Source organism: Pogona vitticeps, chromosome 2, assembly GCF_051106095.1.
Source record: "Pogona vitticeps strain Pit_001003342236 chromosome 2, PviZW2.1, whole genome shotgun sequence".
In the NCBI taxonomy this organism is placed as follows: Eukaryota; Metazoa; Chordata; class Lepidosauria; order Squamata; family Agamidae; genus Pogona; species Pogona vitticeps.
This window is the reverse complement of record NC_135784.1, coordinates 124,689,504-124,709,046: the sequence shown is the minus strand read 5'-3', so window position 1 is coordinate 124,709,046 and position 19,543 is coordinate 124,689,504. Positions and strand designations below refer to the sequence as shown.

Genomic DNA, 19,543 nt, shown 5'->3' with positions numbered 1-19,543 from the left:
TGACTGTTAATGACAAGAAGGAAACCACGTGTGTCTTGAATTTTCTGCCTCCGGAGGGAAAAGAAAAAGAATCCATGGACCAGGGATGTGGCATCTGCCATGTTGCAGCAGGCGGTCAAATGTTTCATGCCAGCCTTGCCTTGGATGAGAGGCCAAGGATGGAAGGATGACCCCTGAGGCCGGATAGTATAGGAAACTCCAAGCTTGGAAAAGTTACTGGTTCAGATAAGAGCTCTCAGATTCCTCACATCAGGGTGGCCAGTGGCCATGTTAGCTTGGGGATTCTGGGAACTGTGATCCAAAAAAAATTCCCCACCCCACCCCAAGTCTGCTCTTGTTGCTACTGCAGGGTGTTAAGGGCAAAGGCAAAGACTGGCATTGCCACCCCTTACGTCAGAGTGGGATGCTCCCCTTGATCTGGTTACAATCTCCTCCTATCATTAAGGAACACCTGCTGTAAAGAAGGGAGCAAGCAAAGACGCACACCTTTCTTGTGTGCTTTCTCTCTGCTTTTGGATGTCGTCAACAAAGCTTTGAATTTAGAACCTGGCTCTGGCAGAGGAATGGGATTCCTGAGAGTCAACTTTCAATTAAAACAAAAGTTTCAAACCTTCATCATTCTGAGTGAAAACTAGACGATGTTCTAAGGGGGTGGTGGTGGTGGAAGACATTATAAAATAAAGAGGAGGAGGAGGAGGAGGAGGAAGCTGAAGACTGTCTGCTAAAAGCTTGGGAACAAGAGTTTTGGCATTTCCAAAACAATTGGTTTGGTGATGACCCTCTGGAGGTTTGCCTCTCTGTCATGTGCCCATAACTGCCCCTTCGATTATTTTCCCTTTCTTCCTTTCTCCAGGCCATTAGATGCTGTAAATAAAATCTAGGTTCTGCAGCATTGTAGGTGTCCCAATCAAAATAAACAACTATGGAAATAAAGCAATTATGCTAGCTTATTTTTGAAATGCATTAATTTCATAAATACAGCATTTGCAATAGCTTGGAATTTAGATTTTCAGAAACCAGCTGCATACAACCAAGGTTTAGGTCATTCTGGTATATTCAAGAGGCATTTTCTGGCAGGGAAGTCAGTTCAGGCCCATCTCTTACAATCTGATACATACCTCTAGCCCTGCCATTGTAAGCTGGAAATTTGTAAGTAACTTACAACTAAGCTAGGCGCCAAACCCTTAAAAATGGTGCTAAAAAGAACTTCAAAATTACTGCATCACGTGTTTTGGACTTCAACTCCCACTGCCTCTACTCAGCATGTTCAGAGGCAAGGGATTATGCAAGCTGTAGTCCAAAATATCTCAACATTTGCAGCCTGTTGTATCTTGATGTACAGCTGTGTTTCTTAAGACATCAAGATAAAACAGGCTGCAAATGTTGAGGTATTCTGGATGGCGATGTCATGATCATGATCATCTTTCTGAATAAACAGAATAGATTTTCCTGTACCAGTAAGCGATTCTTCTGTACTGTATCCTAAAGAGAACCGGACAACTTTGTGAGGTAGGCTAGCCTAACAGAATGACTAGCCAAAGCTCATGCCATGATTTTTATGACCAATGAAAATTTAAACCCAGATATCCCAAATCCTAGCCCAAAATTCTAATCATTCCACCACTCATGTTCTCTTTAAAAACCTCTGTTCACATCACATCTTGACCTGTCCTCTGAAACATAGCAGACACTGAGGATCCTTTAGGACTGGAGAAATTTCAAGATTTCAGGGCCAACCTCAGAGACCAGAGGATGAATCCTTGTGATGTCATCAAGGTGGGGCAGACAAGGTCTGGGATGGGAAAGGGCCTGCTTCTAGGCCAACTGATCGTGGGAATGGGCATCAGAGAAATATTGGTAAACGTGTCAAAGCAAAACCCAGCTATCCAGGTAACAGGACAACAAAGCTGGGGGAAAACCATTTTTAGCACCCGAAGAAGTGGCAGAATGCTCCTTATGGTCTCCTAAAGATGGGCAGGGGAGAGGTGAGCACAAAACAAGGCAGAAAAGTCAACATTCCTCCTCCTCTAGTCTTGCTCTCCTTGCGATTTGCCTCCCAAAGAAGCACAATGGTCCCCTGAACTGGTGCCCTGGGATCTGGCAATGTGCAGAGCAACACGACTCCAACCAGTGCCCCCTGTGAACAGTCAGATTGCTGTGTTCAGCACCACTTTGAGATGTTTTAATGCAGAGCTTTAAAGCTTTCTTTTGACAAATTGAACTGTGGCTGCAGCCTATGATCACCCAAATTATAGTGTGTACCGTGCAGGGGACCAGAGGGAACAAGCTCTGCCAAAGCTGCCTAACGTGCCTGTAGGCGATGGGGAATAAAACGTTTAGCCAGATTAACTTGGGTCGCATCAGAGTGCTGACACACCAAAGGGGACAAGGAGCTCATTCATGTCCCATTTGAAGGAGTAGTGGGACCTCCTGTGGAGCCTAGTGCGCTGAAAGGATGCAGAGAAGATGTCCTTTGCGTTGGGATATTGGGTTGTTCTTGGTTCCCTTCCCTCCCTGGCTCATTGTTACATATGGCAGCAGCAGAGAAAGAGATGGCACCTCCTGCGCCAATTCAGTTTGGAATACCTTCCATTCAGCTCCCCTACACCTTGGACAGGGATCTAGCCCTTCCAGTCATTATATAAACAGTGTTTCTTTTTCTTACATTTTCCAACTTTGTGCAGAGATCCGGAAAATATTATAATGAGGACTCATATGGCCCCTTTAAGACTAACATTAGAAAGAGTGGTAAGTTTGTGCTGTGATACATCTGTTGGTCTTAAAGGTGCCATATATCCCCTCATTGTTTTGCTATAACTAGCTAAGAGGACAACTGGGTAAAAATTGCTACAAAAGAAAAAGATTAGATGCTTAAGAGAACAAAATGAATAAGAAATAGTATAGGAAGAAGCACAGCACATTTCCTCACTGTTAGCACTCAAGAAATATTTTTGCATCTGGAGGTCTCCTCTTAAGGATAGGATGACCTGTTCTGCATTCCTATTTGTTTTAAGAAAGAACGCAAAATTTCCCATGACTCTTTGAAGGGCAGATATAAAATTACTGAACCATAGTCTATTCCCAGCTTCCATGAAATATGTTTTGGACTATTTGCCTGGGGAAAAGGCAAGGCTCAGTAGCAGACCATCTACTTGCCAAGTCTACCTGGCCCCTTCGGACAGCACCTGGGAAGACCATGTGCCTGCAGCCATGGAGACCTGTTGCCATTCATGGTCCACAACAGTACTGATCTAGACAATCCAATGACTGGACTCAGTAGAAAGCCACTTCTCATGTTCCTAACATGTAAGACAAAACAACAGCCTCTTCAGCTGACCGTGTTCATTCTTGTCCTGGGCCTGGGGCAAGAAGATCAAAGCAAAAGGTTGGTTAGTCGGCTTGCGGGGAGCAAAGCTGGTGTAGCAGCCAAACAAAAACAAAACAGCCTTGCAAAATAGAGAGAGTTGGCTTAATTATTCCCCACTGTCAGCAATTAACAATTGGCATCCTTAGTGGCACAGATTGTGGCAGGTCAAGCTAAGCAACTGGTGATGTGTTAGGGGCAGGGTTGCTATCATTAAAAACAATAATAACAGCTGGATATAAAATGGTAGAGAAAACTTTTGCCTGCCATTTCTATATGATCAGCTGTTGCTGAAAGGACAGGAACCAGGCAGCCGAAAAGTTTACAAGCCTTGTCTCCAGGGTTGCCATGAAAGAAACCAGAATCTGCCAGATAATAACCATCTGATGCAGGCTGTAACCCTACATGCCAGGGCAATGGCAACGTGTGGCCTTCCAGATGTTGCTGGAATGCAACCCACATTATTGGCTCTGCCAATGGGAAGAAAAGCAAGGAGGTGCAATTCAACAAAACTGGAAGGACTGTGCCTGCCTTTGGCCTACAAATCCCACCAGCTCTAACCAGTATAACAAGGGTAGGCAATTTGCAGTTCTCCAGATGTTGTTGGATTGTCATTCCCATCAGATCTAGCTAGTGTAACCAAGGATAAGGGATGGCATGATCTGCAGTCCTGTAACTTCTGAAAGGCCCCACGTTTAAGAAGGCCAATTTCAAAATAAAATAATAAGGACTTATTTGCAGCATTTATCCTATACTCCAACCATGACAGGGCAACTTATTCTCTCTGTCTCTAGTCATGTCAATTTGGGGTGGTAATTTATTCGCAAAGGCTTTCACGGCCGGGATCTAATGGTTGTTGTGGGTTTTTCGGGCTCTTGGGCCGAGTTCTGAAGGTTGTTCTTCCTAACGTTTCACCAGTCTCTGCGACCAGCATCTTCAGAGTGCTGTCCTCTGAAGAAGACGGCCACAGAGACTGGCAAAACGTTAGGAAGAACAACCTTCAGAACACGGCCAAAGAGCCCGAAAAACCCACAACAACCATGGGGTGGTAATTATTCAAATGACTGTTTACTCATAATTTGGAGGACACAACAATCATCTTCTGATTACCTTTGCAAACATCAGCCTGATCAAACAACCTGCAGGATTCAAAAGCAAATGTGTTTTTGAGACTTTAGAGGTCTATTTAAGTTATTGCTTATTTTTGGTTTGGAATTTTGACCACAGCACTTTTTTGTTTTGTTTTGTTTGATTGATTTTAGAAATATCATGAAGAGCTACCCAGAGCTACCGTCTGCAACCAGAGCAAGGAAATCAACATCACTCAAATATCCCACCTCATGATGGACTCCGTTTTAGTCTAAGAGCTAGGTAAATAATCTAAACCTGGCTCTAGTTGACTATTTTTGTGTTTACTAAATTTAATATCGAATTTATTTGGAATGGGAATTGCAATGTTTCTGGATGTGTGGTGAACAGAAGGTATGCTTATAAAACAATGAAAAAGACATACAACCTTTGCTGTATATAGAATCAGGCCACCAATTCTGCATCCCTCCTGAGATACAACCTGATACCTCAACTGGCAGTTTGGAACCTCCATCTTGGGACCTAACTTTGAACTACAGTTTTATTTGCCACCCTCAATATCTAGCAAGTATGTTTTTTGGACTTTGGGGTTTCTCTCTTGCTCTGCAGTACCTAGCCTGATGAAGAGTCTTGCAAGATCTGAAAGACTGCTTACTTTTTAGATTTGCTGCCAATTTTCTCAGACTTGGCAATCCTTGCCATAGCTGGGAATATGAATTTTCCAAGCAATAATAAATGGTGGTGAGTGTCATACTGGGACTCAGAGGACCACAGTTCAAATCCCCACTCAGGTATGGAAGCTCACTGGGAGGTGGCAACAGTAGGTTACACCTTGAACATCTCATGTACATTCAAAACCTTGTTAGGGTTGCCATAAGTCCGAATGAACTTGACAGCAGATAGCAACCACATTACATTCCTGTTGTAATGCAAAGGGTCTGGGGGTGGCTTGGGTCTCAGTGGTCCATGAAGACCTAATAACTTTACAAAAAAAGTGGCTTCAGGTGGTGAGGAAAACCTGTAAAACAGGTGGGTTGACATGGTTCAACACAGATGCCTGCATTTGGGGCCTATCCTTGGAAGCTCACCTATAGGGATTGTCAAGCTGAGTCCTCACATGTCAAAATTTCACACTGCATAGTTACTTAGAACTGGTCTTTTTGTTTAAGTTTTCTTCTCCCTCATTCCCCTGTGTAAAACTAAGCATTTATTTGCACAATAAAAAAAAATCTAGGGGGAAAAATCTGGAGAGCAGAAGGCGCATAAGTATGGGAACTATGTAAAGAGTGAGTGCAAGAATTATCAGTAAAAATAGAAATGAAATTGACTAGGCATTAGAGTCAAGATCTGATCTAACATCCCATTTTTATTATTCAAGCCTACAAGGTCATTCAATTCATTCTGTTAAATTGTCCAGGCTTCAACTGGTTTATTGATCTTGCCATCTCAAATTCTCAGCTTCATGACATCAGCAAATTCCACCAACACATTCCTGCTCTTATTGCTCAGGTTGCTATTGGACATTCAATAAAATGTGTGTCCTGCAATGGGCTCAAGGAGCTGTGGTGATTACTTCCCTCTGTTTCTAGCCTAGCTTTTGTGCCTTTCTTAATGTCACTGGTGGCTTCGTAGATCATCTGGTGAAACACAACTTATTAAGCAAGCAAGCGAATGAAATGCAAGCAAGCCATAGAGCATGGAAATTAAATATTTAACATGTTCTGTTATTCATCAAAGAAATAAGTTTTTCTTTACTTTTGACGTATTTTAAAAAATGTTTCTAATATGGTTTGTCATATTTGTTTGTATTTTTTTATAAGCGATTTTGTTTTCAATTTTTAGTTAAGCCCAGCAGGGCTGCTTCCCACCCCCACCCCTGTTTTCAAGACATTCAAAAAGTTCTAATTAATCCACTGAAATTTCCCCCCAGCTGTACTTGGCCAATGGAGAGATACAGAGGATCATATGAAAGAGATAGAGGGGAGGGAGGGCGATAGAGACCAGATTGAATGGCCATCACAAGGCTTCTGTACATTTCACTGTTTGATTAAAAGTCCAGTTTCAGTCAATTTAGGTTGTTATGCAACCTGTATCCATTGCAATGCTCTCTTCTGAGCAACTATTCAAGGTACAGGAGCTCCATTCTCCTTCCTAGTTGCCAGCTTGTGAGAGAGGGAGAGAGGGAGTGGGCACTCTGCACACTTGAGCTTGGCAATGACTTATTAACCATTTCCTCTAATGTAGAATTGGTGTTATGTGCTCCAAATACTTGATCCCTGTCAGCATCCAAGCTGTTGTTCTCTGGATGAACCAAAGTGGCTTTAAAAATGTACTTCTTAGAAGGATCACACTGCTGGTCTTGTCTGGGTGTACACAGCCTGCCCTGAACACACACAATCTCATCCAAATTTCATACACTCAGCTGATCTGGGACTGGTTAGTATTTAGATCAGAGACTGCCAGGGAAAACCAGGGATCCTGAGGCAGAGTGAGGCAAGAATTCGGCCAGACAATATTGTGTTACTCAAACCTACAGTAGCTGCTGACGCTGTGTAAGGCAGCTTCCTGTGTCTTTTGCTAAGCAATACATGCATAACTGAAGCGAGGCTCCTTGTCTTTAGAGGGGTTTGCAGCTGGTGTACCAGCCCAACATGCTTCGAACCACTCCTTGCCACTGCTGTTACCTGTGCTTCCACCGCCAGCACCAAGTTGAGGAGGAGGTCCTCCAAGGTACCAACTTGTTTTTCAAAAGGAGTGTGGCCCCATCTGGATCTGCCTGTACTCATCTTTCCAAGCCAGCCAACTTCCCCGCCCACAGCACCTCCATCTTGTCTGGATCAAGCTTTAACTTGTCTCCCTGAACCAACCCTGATAGCTGCCTCCAAACACTGTTCAGGAGTTCCACAGCCTTCCTGGGATTGGAAGGTGGCTGAAGTGGTGGAAGCTCTCTCTCTCTCTTTAGAGGACAAATAAATGCTCTGGAGACCTCGCCTGGTCCAAATGCCTGGCTCTGAGAGGGGGAAATCCACTTGGTCCTGGCTGGCAACTTGACAGCAAACCCTTCTATCAATTGGGGACACCATTTACTGACCCTCTTTCTCTACCACCAGTGGCAGGAGATTTACCCAATTTCATGGCAGGTGGAAAACAGCTAGAACAGTGTGTGATCCACATTCTGATTTTATTTTAGCCAACCCTCTGGACAGCTCACTCTGCTCCTTCCTGAAAGCTTTTAAAAGGCACAGGGGACAAGACAGAACACTGAAGCCTCCTCCAAAAACCAATGACTGTGATGTGGAACACAAATCCCCAAGCCTTGTTTTAACTTAACTTCAGGGCTTCCCAAGCCCACTTTGGCAAGGGGATCCAGAAGGGTGGATTATTCAGATCAAAGGCCACCAAGAGGTCCAGAAGTGCCAACAAGGTTGTGCTCCCTCATCCTTTCTTCAGCGTAAACCACTAACCAAGGTGTTTCCATCCTGTAATCAAGCATTGAAATGGCCTGCCTTCTGAGATTTGTCCCATGATGAAATAATAGAATTGATGCCATTGCTTTTACATGACTTAGAAAAAACCCTGGTTGTTAGTTACTTCAGACTGGGGAGGTGGAACACAATACATAAATGTTAGTTCATTATTGTGCACAAACTCATGCATTTTACTGCACTCATAGCAACAACATTTCAAATCTGACTGGAAACTTAAGAACCTAGATCAGAGGATGGGAAAATTTCCAGTATGTAGTATGAGCTCAAAGGTAGATAAACAGGAGGCAGTGTAAACTGTAAACACACTATATGTGGAGGCCTGATTGAAATGTATGTATTATAACATTTTTCTAAGCAGGGAAGGAGCTACCTTATACCAGATCAGATTCTTTTCCATCATGATCCAGTTTTGTCCACTGGATACTATTATGAATAAATACGACTGGTATTTGTTTCTGAGGGGCATGAACCTGACTGCTGCATAACCTCTAACCCCTCCTCCCCAGGCAGAAGGAAAGATCATGTGCGGGATCAGTGTGAGAACAAGATGGCTTTCAGGCCCTCAGAAACAAACCTACCTCCTCATTCCTCCATCTTCTCCCTGTGTATGCCAGTCTCATACCCCCCCCCCCGGGACTGAAATCCTGTAGCAGAACTTAAATCTGTGTAAAGCTGAAGATGTCATCAGCCATCTGAGGAGCAGTGATTTTCAGAAATCCCTTCTCTTTTCAAAGCCCCCCCCAGCTTCCCCATGATGAAATGGGTCCCAAGGGAGCCTCAGGACTTTCAGGGGGTGGGGGAGGAACTGGGAAAATTATTTCTAAAAATAATTGCCAGGGCTGATGGCATCAGCCTTATATGGGGAAAGTTCTGGGCTTCAGCCAATGTGAATCACCAGGGGAGCAAAGACTGCTGGGTGTGAAGATTGCTAGTTATGGCTCTAGCGCTACTCAAGGTGGACCCAAGCTCTTAGGGAAAGTGGGGTGGTTGCCTTAGGTTGGGAGGTGACAGCAAGGTATTGGAGGACAAAGCTATGCCCTGTGAAGCCCACTATAGGGCTAGTTTCCTGTTTTTAGATGTCCAGGAGAATGCAGCCCCATATGTGGTGCTGGAGAAAATATCAGTACAGTATGACAATCTTTTTGAGCTTTTGTAAATGGGACACATTTGCCTCAAACAGGAAAAGAGATGGTTCAAATCACTTTTGTGGGAGCTATGACTCCCAGAATACCCCCAAACAGTGTTTGTGTTGTCTGGAAATTCTGCACTCTGCTGTTTGTGGGGTTCCGGGAGTTCTTCTCCCTCCCTGCCCCCAAAGTAAATTTCACCGTCTCAGAGCTTGAGGGAACTTATCTTGGACTATTTGTGATTTAACATAAAGCTGGGTCTCTTTGTCTCATTCAAACCAACATGCACCTGTTAATCAGTAGCTGTAGAGCAAGAACAATATCTGGTCAGCCTATACTGGTGAGCACTCAAGGAAAGACTGGAAGCATTCAAAGAAAAATTGGACACCCATCTGTCAGATCTGCTCTGATTTGGATTCCTGCATTGAGCAAGGGGTTGGACTCAATAACCTAATAGGCCCCTTCCAACTCAATGATCCTATGACTTTGTGGTCCTATCTCATGTCTAATCTTGAAAATCAATCCACGGATGCCAAGAAGCTCTGATGCCTCATAAGAGTCAGGGTGGACAGGGCAGGAAAGTAGAACAATGGCCTGAATGATAATACAGAGCTTGGCAAGGGGCTAGTTGCTGGGTCTTGTGTAAGTAAACTTTGGGAAAGTTACTTTTTGGGGCATTAACTCTCAGAATTTCCCAGCCAGCAGGTCTATTATCAGAGCTGTCTGGAAGCTTCTAGGCACTGCAGTGTAATGACGACTGAGCTTTCCCCACCCTGCTGGTCTGGTGAGGCAAAAGCCTCTGCTCTGTAGATGCAGGTTCCGCTTCTCTCTCTTCCCCTCTGAGGTGCTTGGCCGTGGATGAGTGAGAGCCTTGTATGTTCAGCAGAATGGCAGCTTGAACATTCCTGAAAGTCCCTGGTTTCATCTCATTCCTATGGAAGGCAGCCAGGCAGCCAGATGTGAGTTCCTTGCCTGTAGCAGGAAATAGGCTTGGCCCAGACTGGTTCCACCACTCCTCTGTCTTGAAAACCAAGGCCAAGCCCTCACTTACACCCATCATTAGCCCACTGGCACAGAAGATTTCTGCAGACAGACATGTCGGATTAAATAAGACAAGCAAGGAAAGGTGCAAGCCTTCAGCATTATCAGCAGAAATAAATGTAAGATTTCATTAGGACCATTCAAGATGTGGAACATATCGTGTGGAGAGCTTGGAGAGTTACTTCTAAACAAGCAATTCATGATTGGCTTGTTTGGGGGTTTTTGGGGGAGAAGTTTTTAAAAATGACTCAACTCATTACTCACTGCAGTGATTAAACGGTGCCTTGTTACATTTTGTTACTTTTCTATGACTTTTTTGGAATGGTAGGATAAATTACCAAACAGCATAAAACTTGAAAATTCTACTCAAAATACCTCTAGAAATCCCCAAGATGCCTCCTAGAAGTAAATAGAAAGTCTAAACATTTTAGAACATTGTTCCCACTTACTGGCCAATATCCTGTTGTGTGGCTCTGTGTCCATAAAGGAGATAATGGCAAATCAGTGGCAAATCACCACTCATCATAAGGATCTCCTTTAATTATTTCAGGGCCCGTGCAGTTTCATCATGTTGTGTAGAAGTTGCATATACCCTGAAATCACTTTTAATCAGTGGCAGTTTGCTTTTAAATAGCCATAATTTGTTGCACATGGAGCCACGCAGCAGGATATCAGCTATTGTATTACTTTTAAATTATGACTTTACTAACCTTGGTTCACTACAGCTATCAACATTACATCATCACCATCATCGTAGAACTGCAGAGCTGAAAGAGACTCTGTGGATCATTGTGTCGAGCCCCCATCAAAAAGGCACCGTGTGGAATTGAACTCCCCACCTCTGGCTCTTCAGACAGATACCTAAACCACTGAGCTATCCAGGGGTCTTCTTGCAACTTACTATTTTCAAGCACTTGTGTGAGCTTTTAACTCTCACAAAGTCCTTCTTCTGGCATGATTTTAGGCAAAGAAGAAAGAGTGCTCTTTTATGTTCTGAAAAGCTCATGTCACACATTATGGATCTTGATTTATTTTCATAATGGTCTCATGGTCACTTTTTCTTTTCTTTTTTTGGAGTGAGTTTTCTTCCCTGCAAACAAAAAATATAACAAAAAAATGCAAAAAAGCCACATGGCCAATAATATGGGAAAAAGAGAACTGTAGTCCAAAAGCTTTAAGGGAGCCACTCATTCCTCATCCCTGAGCTGAACTGGATACACAGCTTGTTGCTAGCTTCTGGAGAGTCTAGAGCAGTGGTCGATATACCAGGAACAGCAAACTTGATGGGAGAAACTGAGTTTGTCTTCAGCTAAATGGCACTTTGGTGTGTTGATCTGGATCTGTGTTTCCTCATACTGTTGTGAAACAAGGCAAAAGAAGTGTGATTTCCTTGGCTAAAATAAGAAATAGGCAAGCCAAATATGCTGAATAACTCATATGAAGTCACAGTGAGTTTGTGGTGATGGGGGGTGGGTGATCATATTTTGAAAAACTTGAAACACTAAAAATTTGAATGAGTCATCTAATTTGATCAACACTCCCCATGAAGGAATCTGAAAGGAATTGTGTCCAACAGGCAGGTCTGAACCAAAGTATATTGCTGGTCAGGGAGCAAAACTGGTCAATGCCATCATTCTCCCTGAGACAAAAGATAAACCAATGTCTAAATCAATGTCTTTCACCCATAATTCACTCACAGAAGCAGAATGGCAGGTGAATCTTGCTTCAGCACTGGCTGCCTTCCCCACACTTGAAGGCAACAGGATACCTGAGGAGGCCCAAGGGAGGCTAGGCAGGCCACATATAGTTCTTGTCCTCCAGAAACTTCTAACCACTTCCTCCCCACCCACTCCCACCCCCGCTCTGCCACCAAAGACCAGAGCTTCAATGCCAAACAGAATGCCCAGTCCTGCCAACTGGGACTGTGTCTTCTCTATTTTGCCTTTCCTCTACTTTTTTGGTTGAAAAATACATTCTTCTGATGAACCTTACACTGTTCAGATTTTTTCCCTTTTAGCTGTTGGTTTGTCTCTTCTTCTTCTTCTTCTTCTTCTTCTTCTTCTTCTTCTTCTTCTTCTTCTTCTTCTTCTTCTTCTTCCTTACATTTATATCCACGTCTCCTCCAAGAATCTTAAGGCATAATACTTCCCATTCTCCTTTATCCTCACAATAACTCTGTGAGGTAGGTCAACTGAGAGAAAGAGTGACAGGACCAAGGGTCATCCAGTGAGTTTTAGGGTTCCACGCAAACGTGAACCCGGATCTCTCAAGTCCTAGTCTGACACTTCAACTATGGCACCATTCTGCTTCTTTAGAACATTCTTTTGTCACGTTGAGGTCAGTACTGTTGCAATAAGTTCCATTGGCCACTTCCACAAAGCTCAGCTTGAACTTCAGTAAGTTTTGTTGTCAGCTTTCCTCTCCTCTGGGCACAGTAAACTACTGAAGGGTGCCACACCTCAGACTTCAGAATGGATGCGATACGGAATTGCCTATACCCACCTAATTTTATTTTATTTTTTAAATGGCAGCTAATACCAAAACTTACCACATGGTAAACATCAATATTAATTTAGCTAGTATCATTCTGATCTCCCCAGCACTCTCAGATCAATTTAATGTTTGCCCGTAATGTTGTTGTTCAGTTGTTAAGTCGTGTCCGACTCTTCATGACCCCATGGACCAGAGTACACCAGGCCCTCCTGTCTTCCACTGCCTCCCGAAGTTGTGTCAAATTCATGTTGGTTGCTTCAATGACAGTATCCAACCATTTCATCCTCTGTCGTCCCCTTCTCCTCTTGCCCTCACACTTTCCTAACATCAAGGTCTTTTCCAAGGAGTCTTCTCATGAGATGGCCAAAGTATTGGAGCCTCAGCTTCAGGATCTGTCGTTCCAGTGAGCACTCAGGGTTGATTTCCTTTAGAATGGATAGGCTTGTTCTCCTTGCAGTCCAGGGGACTCTCAAGAAGAAGCAGCGTCTTTTAATTTGTGGCTGCTCTCCAGTGATCATGGAGCCTAAGAAAGTAAAATCTGTCACTACCTCCATATCTTCCCCTTCTATTTGCCAGGAGGTGATGGGACCAATGGCCAATCTTAATTCTGGCTTGGGATTCCTCCAGTCTGGCCTTTTGCGTGATGTATTCTGCATATACGTTAAATAAGCCGGGGGACAATATAGAGCCTTGTCGTACTCATAACTATATATCTGACTAGCCCAGAGGTTTTTCCTACTCTTTTCAGTTTAAGCTGGAATTTTGCTATAAGAAGCTGATGATCAGAGCCACAATCAGCTGCAGCTCTTGTTTTTGCTGACTGCATAGAGCTTCTCCATCTTTGGCTTCAGAGAATACTGTATAATCAATTTGATTTTGGTATTGTCCATAATAGACACATGTAAAGCTACCTCTCTTTGCTAAAATTCAGGGAAAGCCGCCAGCTAGAATTTGGAGATTCCGCTCGGAATGCTCTGCAGATGGAATCTTTTAAAACTGCCCAGAGTAGACCTGTTCCAGATGGACGGTGTATAAATCTAATAAATAAATAAAATACTTTTAAAATGATATAAATCCTGAAGCAGACAGGATGTGAAATTCTTCTCTCCACGTCCTTTCCTCAGGCATCCCTTTATCCCAACGAATTTTGCCCATAGTGACTGATCAGCATAACAAACATTGGGTTACGTAGACATTTTAAGATTCAAGAAAACGAACTTTTTGGAATGGGTTTAGACTTTCCTTTGTGCTTCTTTCTCTCTCTCCCTCCCACCCACCCACAGTCCCCCCCCCGCCCGCGCCGACCCCAACCCCAGCCCCACTCCTTGCCCTCCTGGGTTTGTGCCACTGGAAACATGCCGACGTTGCGCTGGGCTGCCGCCGCCGCCTCCTCCCCTCAACTCTGTGTGTGTGTGTGTGTGTGGGGGGGGGCCGGGAAAGCAAAGGATGGAAACTTTCCTTCTCCTTGGGGAATTTGGGCACTGACGAAAACAGCCACTTTTTTGGTCACGTTTGGAGAGTTTGCTGGATCGGGTGTGGGAAAAGGCAAGGCGGCCTGGCAGTGACTTTCACCTCAAACTGAGCCAAGCCCTGTTTCCCCGGCCTGGCTTGGGTGCCTCCCACTCCCAACGTTGCGCTTCCAGCCCCCTCCCGAGCACCCCCCCCTCTTGATTTTTATTTTTTTGGCCGCCTTCCCCTCACCCCCATTCTCAAGAAGACAGCTCTCCTTGCCGGGGCCCCCAACTCAACGGCCCACGTTGGCTTCCCCTGCTAAGCACCAAACCACCAGCCGCCCTCGCAGACCTCGCTCGTACTTTCCTATAGGCATCTAGATGTGTGTGTGTGTGTGTGAGAGAGAGAGAGAGAGAGTGTGTGTGTGTGAGAGAGAGCGCGTGTAAGAAGGGGGTTTTATTTCCTCGAGAGCCCCATTTCTCTACACACAAACACACACACCACTCTCCCTCTGAGTGGAATTTCTCTGTGTGTGTGTGTGTCTGTTTTAGAGCCTGGGGAGTCCCTCAAAATCCCGCGTTCCTGGCCTACTTCCCCCACACACCCCAATTCCCTTCCCGCGCCCCCTCTCGGTGCAGGCGGCGGCGGCGGCGGCGGGGGGGCCCTCGGCGGGGTGAGGAGCCGGGGGTGGGAGGGAAGGAGGGAGCGTGGGAGCCGGGACGGGCCAGGCCAGGCGGGCTGGGTGCGGACCCCGCCCCCGGGCAGCGGGGTCGCCCCGCCCCGCGCTCACTCCGCGAAGTTTCCCAGGGTCCGGGGAACGACGACGAGGAGGCGCCGCCGCCGCCGCCGCGCTTTCGGTGGCTTGGTGTCTGGCTGGAGCCGGCGCTCGGCCCCCTTTCCATGGATCTATAGGGCGTCAGGAGGGGGAGCAGCGGCCGCTCTGGACTGGGGGGGAATGGGCTTGGCGACTCGGCTTGGGGCCCCGTGGCGGGCATGGCTGGGCGGCAGCCTCCTGGGCATCGCGCTGCTGGCGCGGCTGGGACTGGGAGCAGGTAAGGAGCTCCGGGGGGGCGCCGAGGCGGGCGGGGTGGGGCCGGAGCGCGGGGGGACCCCCCCTCTCTCCCGCGACTTCAAGGAAGGCCGTGGGTCTTCGTGGGGAGGACCTGCCTTCCCCCATTTTTCCTGGGTCGCTGGTCGGGCGAGTCATGGCCTCGGCGTTTCCTCTTTTCAAACTTTTGAAGAAAAAAAAAAACTTCGCCGGGGCGCTTCAGCGTCGGCTTCTCGGTGCCTCGAGTTCCGCCTCCTCGGGCAAAGCAGGAGCCTACTAAACGTATTGCTAATTCGGTTCCCCTCCCTTGTTCTCGGCTCATTCCCTGCCCCCCTTCCCCCCCCAAACTCCCGTGAGAAATTGAGAAGGGGAAAGGGTTGCTGAACCAGAATCCGACCACAAAGAAAATAAACGAGCATTGTTTAATTCCAGATTGGGGGAAGGGGGAGGAAAGAGGAGGTAGCGATTAACCTGGGCCGGGGCGGGTGTGTGTGGGGGGGTTAGGGTTGGGAACCGTAATTCATCGGCACTGATTTGAGCTACGGGGAAACAATCTTACACTTTTTATTTACTTGAAGCAAACTTTCTTCGCCAGCCAGTTCCAGCTCTCCTGTGAGAAGCATCTGGAAAAGCTGGAGTCTGGATTTCGGATCCGGCTTCCCTTTAGCCTTCGCTTTCTCGGGCGCTGCTGCTGCTGCTGCTGCTTCTCGCTCTTTTTCTCTGCTCTTTGCAAATGAAATCTCGCTCAGGGAGGGAGACGCTTATATGATATGCCATTGAGAGTTAGTCAGCTTGTACAAGAAGACCCGAGAAGGAGGGAAGAGGGCGTTTGGATGACATGAGCGTCTGCAGACCTGGGAAAGGAAGCCGTTGGCAAACAGCATTTGTTCAGAAGTGAATTCCCTTGATTATGCAAATTGTGCATATATGATACTGTATGTGGGTACGTGTACAGGCAGACTCATTTGTCTGAGTAGGGAGAATGTGTTGCGATAAGTTAGGCACATTGGTCCGTCTAGGGGCGAGCACACAGCCTCTTCCCTGAACACTGAATATATGTAGGAGCTGTGTACTTAGACACGCACTAGTATAACAGGATTGTGCCCTGTTGTCGAGCGTGTATGTGCCTTTCCAAGGCATAGGAGATTTCTTTTTTAACTTTTTATTTTTATTCGACTTTCTAATTCAAATAAGAAGCTGTACTGTCAGACCCCCCCCTCCCACATGGTGTGTTTTTGCATACATTTCCCTCTTCAAAAGCAATTGTGTTGTTCCACAGTTTTGACCCACAACGAGGATGGTGGCCCTCATAGGACTTGTGTTCCTTTTTGGATTGTTGGGCATTTTCTTTGCTTTGCTGGAAGTGTAGCCGTTCAATTGCCTTTGAATTTTGTAGTGCTTGCGTTGGGGTGCCTGATGTAAATGGGCTAGGGAGAGAGGAAGGTGTTGATGATTTGGGCAGATGTGGTAGCAGCTGTTGCCCCCAACCACCCACCCCCTCCTGCACCTTCTGCTGGATGTACAAGCTTCTATTGTTGCTGCAAGAGTCTCTCCGTAAACTCTCCCAAGCAAACGCCTTTGAAGCCTAGCCTTTTGCTTGCATTCGGCCGGGTTCCTGGCTGGCCTAGCCGTAGTCAGTCCCTGGCTGTGAAACAAGGAAAGCAGCTTGTAGCCACAGCTCAGTAACTGAGCCACCCAGTTCCCATGCTTCTGGGGAGTCAGAGGAGCTCGGTCTGCTGTGAGCTCCCCCTCCCCCCCTGCCACAGAAGGATTTTCCCCCCCAATTTGTGCGCTGGGAATAAACGGTGATGCAAACAAGAGATAAGATGATTTAATTAGGTATCATGCACTGACTTGCTTTTGCCCTATGAAAGGTGCAGCACTATGCCAGGGATGAGATAATTGCTACGAAAGGTAAATAGAACGTAAGGCTATTATTCACCATGGGGTTTCAGTCTCCCATGAAGCCACCTGACTGGTTTGGGGAAGCTGTCCTTGATTATTATTACAATGTTCCCAGCAGCCAGCTGGTTCAGTAGTGCGTGGGAATGCACGGCTAGTCCCTGTGCATGAATCTGGAGAAGCTGTGGATTGTGGATCCTCGGGAGTACACGTCCCCTCCTCCTCCTCCTCCCCTCGCCGCCAGCTTGCTGCTTGGCTGGACATAGACAGGGCATTGTTCTTGGTTGAGCAATTCCACCACAGTGCTGCTGCGGCTGAAGCCCTGGCGGTCTTGCGCCAGACGAGGGCTGGAGAAGCTCCTGCTCCGAGCAGCACTTGAATGCTTCTAATGACTTGGGAAATTTTGGAATAGTGGTCAAGTCGCAGTGGGCCCTATCCTTAAACTTCCTGGAGCAGCATAAAGGCCCCCGAGGACTAGGAGATGCAGAGGAAGCAGGGACCACATCTTGTGCAGATTTCTAACTTTGAATTAGCAATGATCAGGGGGTCTTTCTTTCTTTTTTTGTGAGGGAGAGGATATAGGCTGGGTTGTTCCCCGGGAAGATCACACAGGGGTTGGAAGTCTTTCTAATGAGAAAAGCCAGCATGTGAGAAGAGCTTGGAAAGGTTGGTTTTCTGGACTACAAACTCCATAAACCTGCAGCCAGTCTTCTCATGCGGCGGGGGGGGGGGGAGTTCAGGGAGCTACAGTCCAAAAAAAGAAAGAAAGAAAAGGAATTTTCCAGCTTCTGGAGAACCCACTGCACCTGGTTGTTTTCTCTTAAACTGCACCAATGAAGCATAGAGATGGGCACTTAGCCCTCAGCCACCTCTGTTTCTGCAAGCCAGACATTTTGTTTCTTCTAAGACTGTTCATTCTGCTTGGCTGCAGTTATAACAATATCGTGATCTACAGTAAAGTGTCTCATTCGGTTAAGCCCTCGTCTGAGGGCACAGTAATTTTTTCCAGTGGATTTTGGCCGTGGCTTCTACATACTATGGAATGAAAGTCTTACATGTATGATCATCACGTGCATGCTTTGTAGAAGGAGTTTTATAACATATGAAGTATTGCTAATGATGGTACAGCCCACTTGTTCCAAGTGTGTGAAATACATTACTAGTTAAAAAAAGAAGAAGCATATCCAGGCCTGAAAATGTAATATATTTTAATAGCTGTTTGTTTGGAAGAAACAGGGACACAAATATAAGCAGCTAAATAAATATTTGGTTTTATATTTCTTGTGGTTTGTTTTTTTTTATAAATCCCAAGATATGTAATTAATACACTCTGAGGTACTGTCCAGAATTAGGAGATTAGCAAAATCAGTTCTTTGTATTCAATTTGCACACTGGCATGACTCAAAATACAATGCTCAGACTATCTTGATTTAAAACTCTTCCCTGGAGTGACAAAATAATTCTTCCATGCCCTTGAAGGTCAGTTGGTGTAGCTTTGCTGTTAGGCACACTTTCCAAGGGGCTGTGAAACCTTCAGGACCAGCCAGAGACATTTTACTGCCTCTGGCAGGGCAGCAAATGGTGCCTTCCCAAATTCACCTTGGACAACATGCAGATTTCCCAATGCCAGCCAATTATTTTGGTGCACAAGATGGAAAAGTCCTCAAGCATGGCTCTACATTCCTAACCCCCCCCCCATAAAACGTAACAGTAATCATTGGCTGCCTCTTAGGGACACTCCAGATCTTCTACCTGGAGTGGCTGCCTCACTGTACCTAATGGGAGGGTAAACCGTGAACATCTTTGTTTCTTCAGCTCTTGTGGGAATGTGAGCATAGCTCGAGTTGCAATGCGGGGTGTTCTGTTTCTTTCCAGAACTTACAAAAGCATCATCATTTATATGTCTCTCACTGCACTAATATTTGAGGTGTTAAGCTGAAGCGAACTACCCATCATTGCTGGCAGATTTCCTAGCCTTCAGCTGCCTTTGAATTAAGGGGAATCTTTGTTCTGTCTCAGCCGGGCTGGTCTGACTGATCAGAAGTAGGGTGTGCTGGAACCCTACTGGTCTTCAGGAACCCCACACCCCTTCCCATCTATAGATTGTGTGAGGTGAAGCTGTTTGTGCTCAGAGCAAAGAGTGGTTGAGATAAACAGCAGCTGCCTCCCTGTTGCAGCCCCTCCAGATGCAAGAGCGGACAGCCGGCTGGCCATTCAATTCCCTGCCTCTTTATTCTGCCCACATTGCTAGCTAGTTAACAAAGGCAGAGGCAGCTGGAGAGAGTGTGTGTGCTTGGAAAGGCTCTTTGCAGCCTGCCTGTCGTTGCTTTTGGAGCTGATTTTTCCAAGATGTAGTCACGTGTCTTTAAGAACTTGGCCTGGAATAAATGTGCATGTGTTTAAAGCAATCTCTGGACCCAATTATGCGCACAGATTTTGGTTTACCACACTACTACATTTGGAACTTGGAAGAGTTACTATTTTGGATTGCAGCTCCCTAAAATCCCATAGTAACTTTCGATTGCAGCTCCCAAAATCC

General features: G+C 45.9%; 2 protein-coding genes across 7 annotated transcripts in view; both read left to right on the top strand.

Moving 5' to 3' along the window:
* The window catches only part of EPHX3 (epoxide hydrolase 3), a 41,365-nt gene extending 36,161 nt beyond the window's left edge, over positions 1–5,204 (top strand). For all 4 annotated transcript variants that reach the window (XM_078385897.1, XM_078385895.1, XM_078385893.1 and 1 more), the window contains one exon: positions 4,627–5,204. In XM_078385897.1, coding sequence (XP_078242023.1) covers positions 4,627–4,708 — 82 coding nt within the window. In that variant the 3' untranslated portion in view covers positions 4,709–5,204. The remainder of the gene's footprint in view (positions 1–4,626) is intronic.
* A 9,550-nt stretch (positions 5,205–14,754) lies between these two features.
* NOTCH3 (notch receptor 3) overlaps positions 14,755–19,543 on the top strand; it is an 80,134-nt gene continuing 75,345 nt past the window's right edge. For 2 of the 3 annotated variants that reach the window (XM_072990350.2, XM_072990349.2), the window contains exon 1: positions 14,858–15,106. In XM_072990350.2, coding sequence (XP_072846451.2) covers positions 15,010–15,106 — 97 coding nt within the window. In that variant the 5' untranslated portion in view covers positions 14,858–15,009. Of the gene's footprint in view, positions 15,107–19,543 lie in introns of all 3 variants that reach the window. The other variant, XM_072990348.2, reaches the window with a different exon arrangement.